Source organism: Lampetra fluviatilis, chromosome 16 (genome assembly GCF_964198595.1).
Source record: "Lampetra fluviatilis chromosome 16, kcLamFluv1.1, whole genome shotgun sequence".
NCBI lineage: Eukaryota > Metazoa > Chordata > Hyperoartia > Petromyzontiformes > Petromyzontidae > Lampetra > Lampetra fluviatilis.
This window is the reverse complement of record NC_136290.1, coordinates 2048131-2056418: the sequence shown is the minus strand read 5'-3', so window position 1 is coordinate 2056418 and position 8288 is coordinate 2048131. Positions and strand designations below refer to the sequence as shown.

Genomic DNA, 8288 nt, shown 5'->3' with positions numbered 1-8288 from the left:
TTGCTCAAACAACTTCATATGTAGAGGACCACAGAGCTTGGGGATTTGTAGCTCACGACGTGGCCGCTGCCTCGTCTGTGGTTCCATCTCGGGCTTCTGAGTCCTCAATGAAAGCAAGCGAATCCTATGCTATCGAACATACTCTACTATTATTATGCATCACAGATTGTAATTATTAAGACTTTATGGGCAGGCATTTGTTGAGTTGAACTACAGTTTAATGAACGTTGAGTTATCTTTATTTCCAGTGGAAGTTACAGCGAATCACACAAAAAAAACACAAAACAAATGGGGAACACAAAACACGTTTTGAGAATTTGATATAATCGTCACATTGCGAAAAATGGTAATCTATGGAAAATGACGCTAAGCACATTGGTCGCGAGTCAGAAGGAGATAAGAAGTAGTTACACTATGGGGCCGGTACAAAAATAAAGTGTTCCAATTAAGTGTGTTTTTATTGGCATATGAATAGTTAGTATACACTGAGCAACAGACCCCTAAATAATAAAAAATGTGACGTATAATGTACTATTATGAAATACATTCATCCCGGGCCTGATGACGTCACCAGATCAACTCCTTGTGTAAACACGCGCGGCACCACGTGACCACCCTGGCGAAGACGGAGGGGTCACGCGCGTGACGTCACCGTACCGGGGAGTGGGGGGTCAGGCACGTGACGTCCCTACGCGGGGGTGGGAGGGGTCACGCGCGCGACGTCACCGTACCGTGGGAGTGGGGGGTCAGGCACGTGACGTCACTACACGGGGTCGGTGGGAGGGGTCACGCGCACGACGTCACCGTACCGGGGGAGTGGGGGTCAAGCACGTGACGCCACTACGCGGGGTGGGTGGAAGGTATCACGCACGCGACGTCACCGTACCGGGGAAGTGGGGGGTCAGGCACGTGATGTCACTACGCCGGGGGGTGGGAGGGGTCGGGTGCGTGACGTCACCGCGCGGGGAGCGGCGAGGGGTCACGCGCGTGACGTCACCACTAGACGCCGCCTGGAGTCGCGCGGGAGCCGAGGCGGTGACTGCACCGCGGGTCCCCCCCGCCCCCCCCCCGCGTCGTCGTCGCGACCCAGCGAGAGAGAGAGGAGAGAGAGAAGTCGCCCATCTCCCGTGCTCCTTCCCGCTCAGCGCAGCGGAGCCATGGCGCTTCCCACCGAGGCGAGCGTCAAGAAGCTGCTGAGCAAGGTGCGAGGGGGTCACGCGACCCGGGCCTTGAGCGGGCGACGGGGAATGAGAACCGGGCGGGGGGGCTGGGGCTCAGTGGCGTTGAGGAGTCGTGAAACCCCGGAGGTCGCTCGACTCGTGGTGGTTGTGCGGCCTTCAAAGAGGTCACCGAGCCTCAGATTGCGCGTGAGGCGCCGTGTTTGTGTCCCTCCCTCGTGTGTGTCGGGGGCGGTATTGGTGCGGTTAGCGCGCTGCGCTATCCGAGTTCAATTCCTGCTCACGGCCAACACCGGCGATGAATATCTGACCCGGTCCCGGGCCTCCCCTAGGTCGACTAAGCCTCAAATGAGTACCTGGTGCGGTGTGTAGTAAACATCGCCACTAGGGAGACAAAGGTGGTTGGGCGTGGTGCTGGCCACCCACCCCCTCGTGTGCAGTGCCGGCCTTGTTGGTTGCTCGCTAACGGCACTTGTAACAGTCTGGTAAAGGCGACACGGGGGATCTTTGTGTGAGCATGGGGACCACTGTCACTGCTGGTTGTGTTGGTGGAGCACGGGGCGGGAAGCATCAGGCACCTGCGAGTCGCGATATGACTCGGGTCACCCCCCACACCCGGGTGACCCCTCAACCGTGTCACCCCCCACCCACAGCCGGGTCACCCCCCCCCACCCGTGTCAACCCCCACCCACCCATGTCAACCCCTCCCCACCCACCCATGTCAACCCCTCCCCACCCACCCATGTCAACCCCCCCCCACCCACCCACCCATGTCAACCCCCCACCCACCCACCCATGTCAACCCCCACCCACCCACCCATGTCAACCCCCCCCCCACCCACCCATGTCAACCCCCCCCCCACCCACCCATGTCAACCCCCCCCCACCCACCCACCCATGTCAACCCCCCCACCCACCCACCCGTGTCAACCCCCCCCACCCACCCACCCGTGTCAACCCCCCCCCACCCACTCGTGTCAACCCCCCCACTCGTGTCAACCCCCCATCCGTGTCACCCCCCCCCTCCACAGGGGTCACTCCCCACCCGTGTCACCCCCCTGCTCCTCCTTCCCGTACGTGGAGGAGTCGGGAGGATTCTCTTCTGGCTGTAGCGACACTCGCCTTGAGATGTTATCTGGCCTTTAGATGGTGTTTGACCAAGGTCCGCTAACCAGGCGTCATTGCTGGTTGCAGGGCTCGAGCAGACGCGTATATCGTGTCTGTACTGTATGTTGAACTTCTTTCGCACTGTACATAGCTCAGAATCAGAATATTTATTTATATTTGAAGAATCCGATGGGCTATAAATTCATTTTTCGCAGATGCCCAAGTGGCGCGTTATACCACATTGGCACCTCTCACCCCGGTCCATGCACCTCCACAACCCCTTTCCCCAACTCGTGACCCGCTCGCCAGCTGACACCGATGACAGCACCAAGCAACCCAAGCTGAACAAACTCGGCAGCATTCAAGTGCAGTGTTAATAATGAAGTACAGTCTGTTCTCCTATAACGCGTGTTTTCATTACGAATATAACGCGATGAATGTATTAGGGAACACATTTTCTATAACGCGGATGCGAATTTTGATATAACGCGATTGAGTGAACGGAACTACGTCGCGCGAGTAGGAATAAGCGGTTGTACGGCTGCCTTGGCGTAGCATCGCACAAGGTGGGGATGCTGCTGGATGCTTCGAGATGCTACCCACAGGCTGAACAAATCACCGGTGTGCTGTACTACTAGTAATTAATTGGCATGTTCTGCTAACGTGACAAACTTTACTGTGTCAGGTGGTGGCGGGTTTAATGACACATTAACGCGATCTAACCCAAAAAACCTGCATTATAAGGAATGACATTTATAAGTTGGCGAGCTTGCCTCCACCGAGACGGGAATCCGCCAGGCATAAAAAAACTTCCAAACTTTGAACCACGCCCTCGGATTTTTGTTTTGCACGAAATGAGGAATTCAAACGACGTGCCAAAAAGATACCTTAATATGAGAAGCCTCTTAATGTTGAGATTGGTGCTTAAGTAAAAAAAAACTGGCTTTATATTAGCCACTTGGACCCACAGTACCAGCTCTTTAAGGATAAACAGCTTGAAACAAGTGGTTAGCACACTGCACTATGCGTCTGGAAACCCGAGTTTGATTCCCAACTACGGCTAGCATCAGTGGCGAATGATCTCTGAACCAGTCCAGGGTACCCCTTCACTAACCTTCGCTGACTAGCATGGTGAAGTGTGGTTGAATCTCGAGACACTGGATTGAGATAGATGTAAAGCATTATTCTAGCTCGTGACTACAGCACCACGCCACCCGTGTTGGGTCTCAACTTCCCATTTTCGCGCTGGGCTCAGCAGCCTTATTATTTATTAATATAATTTGATACTCGTGTTTATAACATTTCCCTTCCTTTTTTCTACGGAACCCCTGTAAACCCTCCATTCCCATGTAGCATATCTCCTATTGTCTTATCAGCTGTTCTATGCAACCCCTCGAAACCTTCTCTTCCCCATGTAACTTGTTTGCTGCTTTGGGTTGCCATTGAATAAGAGCTTCTGAGCTCGATGGGCCTTACCAAAAATAAAATGACATGATTTAGGTCCTAGAAGCTAATAGACACGTCCTTTGAGCACATGTATATGTTGATTTTCATTATTTTCTGATGTTCATTATTAACTTCAGTTTTCCAAAAGCTCTGAAACCTGTTCTCACTTGCCTCTATTTAATCGTTTAATCCCAGTCCATTTTAACTGGTATCCATGTTGTGATGTGTTTTCCACTTGCATCCCTCCAATAGATCAATTTTGTTTAGCAGACTTATTGCACTAGACTCGTTTTGCTTGTATAATTATTGAGCTCAAATATGCAGTATTTTTGATCAAACTATTCAATAATTTCCAATCAAATTTTCACGTTGTGTTATAATAACACGTCATTGGCTGATCTGAAATGCTTACCATTTTCTTCATTTATGTTCGTGCCTTTATTTCTCTGGCCCCGTTTTCAGAAAAGCACCTAGTGCTGCCATGAATAACTTTCACCAAAGTGTGTCCCACACGACTTCTGATGGCTACCTTTGTTATGTCATGCAATCTCAGTTCAGCTCTCAGTTTCATTCTTGACATTTTTATTTTTTATAGGTATAGATTTCTGTGAGCTCGAATTACTGCATCAGTTTCTGCAGACTCAGTGCTATTTCATAGGCTGCAAATGATAGATATAACAAATGGTCCTTAATAAAGAAATGTTGTGTGAACAAATGGTGTGTGATATAACAAGCTTTGCTTGCTCACTTTCTTGGTTGGTTGGCCTCTTAAATATTCCAGAAATATTAGTGAAAAATTGATGTATGGTAAGTGGCTAAGTGGTCTGTAACTCCTTAAGGTTTGTGCCCTTGAAATAGAATATTCAGGCATCATTTATTTAGGTGTTTATTAATTTCAGTGTAGATGTTTATTGAAGTTCCACTCATCTTGCTCCAACAACTGGTCCAGTTTTTTGGATGATGTCCTTAGTTATGCCATGTGGCCCATTTATTAATTCTGCGAAGGGTGGTATTTCCAAAGTGTGTCATCGTGATGTCCTCCTCTTCATATGATATTTTGTATATCGCGATATGCTTACAATTTTAACACTTGTGTTTAGTTTGTCTTTTTTCCGTACATCCGATTAACATGGTTGGCTACGTACGATGCAAAAGAAGTTCAACATACGTACATGCATATATAAAAATATATATGTTCTTACTCATTCTCCCTAAGCACTACCATTTGTGAATTGTCAATCAACATCACTTTTGTGGTTTTCAAGCTCCCATTGCTTCTTATTTCTTCAATCTTTTTTTGTGGTGTTCTCTAGGATTAGAGCATTTTAAATACCGGATTGTATTTCACGTAACTCATTTTACTCCCACCATCTCTTCCCTTTTGTCAATCCACTATTGGATCAGGGCCTCACCATGGCGTACGGGTTATGGGGTACTTTGACCACATTTCACCGCATTGGTCAGTGCAGGTTGGTTAAGGTGGGGAGAACATAGGTGTACAGTACTATGGATTTGTCTGCAGTGCCCAAAACTGCCCTCCATGTGGTTGTGCGGCCTATTAAATGTTTCGCAACATGGTCGCCCAATCCAAGGACTGGCTCACCCCTACTTAGCTTCTGAGATTTGACCAGATTGGGCACATTCCAGCTGAATTGGTCATAGGACTATAAACATAACTCTGTCATAATTGTGGACACTCATTATAAACCCCGTGTAGACTAACTGAAGCCACTCTGCCAAAATATTGAACTGTTTACCAGCTATTATGTAAGTTCATTGCAGCAGTAATCCTATTAATACCAGTGTTGTTAGGGAAGCATATTTTTTGAGGCACAAATTGATCTACAGTAGTTGTTGCTATGTGACTGATTTACAATAAGTCCATGATGAAACATTTAGCTTAACCTAACCATATGTGTGTGTCCTTCTACACCATTTCCTAAAGTTCGTTTTGAGCGCAGAAGGCAGTATTCGTTGCGTAGTATTCTTGAGGGTTATCGTGACATTGCATTCATACGATATTTTTTGTACGATATAAGATCGTTGATAATTGTTTAGTCCATTTTGCGCAATATTGTAACATCGTGGTTATCTTTGCTTTTAACATTTTATGAAATAGATTGTATTTTTCTCTAACAGTACGAAATAATAATAATTAACGTTGAAAATAGCAACATTCTAAAACAATAGCTCTTAGTCGTTAAATGAGTGCTTTAAAAAACTTTTCCAAATGAAAAAAATGGCAAAGTGGTTATGTAACATAGTTTTATTAAAAGCGTGTGCGCTTTCAGCGTTGTAGATTGTATCATTGTAACAATTACATGGCTTATGTTGAGCGAACTGCAGCTGAATAACTTTTAAGAAATCTATATTCGTATTTGACTCATCAAAGCACAAAATTGCAAAGTTAATGGAAACCGATCGTGGAATAAACGTCTTCTTGTGAAATTTAATATCGTATCTTGAAAAATGACATGGCAGCAACTCGGGTAATCATCCAGTATATTTCAACAATTAAAAACTCAGAATTACATGGCTTTAGAATAACATAATAACAATTGCTGCAGCATAACCGAGCCTGCTGTGAGGGTGGTCATTTTAAACAATTCTGTCAAGTAGGAACGAGGTCATAGTTTGTAATGTTCAATGTGTGCTGCGGTCTATCTTAAAGTTATCAGGCTTGAGTGGCGCGTTATTACCTCTGTGCTCCTATTATTGGATAACATTTACCTAAAGTAATGTCACACACCTCTTCACCGTCAACATTTAAGGGACATCTTGCCAGCAAAACTACATCATTATTGGCCGATTAGTTCAAGTGACTGTTGAGTCGTTTTCAACTAAAATAAACTTAACACGCACAGGTTTTGTTTTTATGATGAGCATTAAGAATGCATGTTTCTGAATGAGTGCACATTTTCTGGTTCTATAGCATGCATACATTGGCATGCTTGCCTGTATATGCTTACACACACACATTCTGGTTGCTGCAGACAGCATTAACGGAGCAATTTAATAAAAAACCTTTAAATGTATTTTAATAAATAATTAAAACGGCTCAAGTATCTTTGAGCTTAAGTGTTGGGTGTACATGTTGTATTGACAACAACAACCTACCCCATCAACCAAGACTTTAAGATTGTACCTCGCCACGAACTCAAGTCTCGATCCCCCTTCTGGAATCGTGCTGTCGCCACCCTATAGTCTCATTCAGATCTGGAAGAACGCTGGTGAACAGAGTGGAACCATACGCACGTTCAGAATAAACACCGCATTCAATACCCAAACATTGCACGTCCTGGCTTTGACATTCCTCGAAGACACCGGCGTAGTGGTGTCACGATCAAGCGCATCAGAACATCCACAGCTTGATGCGCACATCTTCATAAATGGAAAACTAGAGACAAGCCACAGTGCAACTTTGGCAATGCAATCAAAACTGTGGACCATATCGTAAACCACTAGTCTGCGCTCCTTCAATAGAGCAATCGCGTAACTACACGAACTGTATCCTGAAACTAGCAGAGCACGACAGTGGTACTTAGCTCCAAAATTATATTGCCATACGCAAGAATGGAATACTCTTGAATTAGCATATAGTAATAACATGTATTACTATATCAGAAGAATAAGAATCTTTATTTACTTTCTATACGGGTTGGAACAATGTGGAAAAGTGATCAGAACACTTTGCGATGAGCCTGACAAATGGAGGATAGGTAGTGGATAATATCTGAATCGGTCCTGCACCGCTGTCTGCTCCCCTTCAACCCACACTAACCAGCATGGTGAAGTATGGTCAAACAACGATGATCGTCATATGTTGTGTAGACATCTTTGTCCAACAGTGGATTGACAAAGCGCTGTCAATCATTATTCTTATTCTGGTACAGATGACTATTAATTGTAGTGTTTTGTGTGTTGCAGTACAAGTACAAGGACATGACAACCAAAGATGTCATGAACGTAATTGCAGTTTATAAGGATTTGAAGCCAGTTGTTGACATGCATGGTATGTATAAACCCATCATACACGGCATTTAAAATGCTGTTCAATGCGCACATTTTCTGAAACTGGTGATTTTTCTTAAATGTACAATCATTGTAAGTGATGGAAACAGACATGTCAAGTCGAGCATTGTGGTACCCAGTGCAAAAATATACGTTGTGGTTCGAGTGGAGTTTTAAATTTAAAACATTGTAGGAATTTGCCTTGCTTCCAGGACATGATACACTTTCACGTGATTTCATGGCTTGAGGGTTATCAATGCTACAGATTACTGAAACAAGTACAGGTGTCTCACTCGCAATAGAGCTACAGTGAGGGAAAAAAATATTTGATCCCCTGCTGATTTTGTACGTTTGCCCACTGACAAAGAAATTATCATTCTATAATTGTAATGGTAGGTTTATTTGAACAGTGAGAGACAGAATGACAACAAAAAATCCAGAAAAAACGCATGTCAAAAATGTTATAAATTGATTAGCATTTTAATAAGGGAAATAAGTAGTTGACCCCCTCTCAATCAGAAAGATTTCTGGCTCCCAGGTGTATTT

The 8288-nt window shown here is 45.3% G+C and overlaps 1 protein-coding gene across 1 annotated transcript in view; it reads left to right on the top strand.

Moving 5' to 3' along the window:
• The first annotated feature begins 969 nt into the window (after positions 1-969).
• Positions 970-8288, top strand: part of LOC144936461 (tumor susceptibility gene 101 protein-like) — a 42119-nt gene continuing 34800 nt past the window's right edge. The window contains exons 1-2 of the mRNA XM_078863531.1: positions 970-1202; positions 7659-7743. Of these exons, the coding sequence (XP_078719657.1) occupies positions 1158-1202; positions 7659-7743 (130 nt within the window). The 5' untranslated portion in view covers positions 970-1157. The remainder of the gene's footprint in view (positions 1203-7658; positions 7744-8288) is intronic.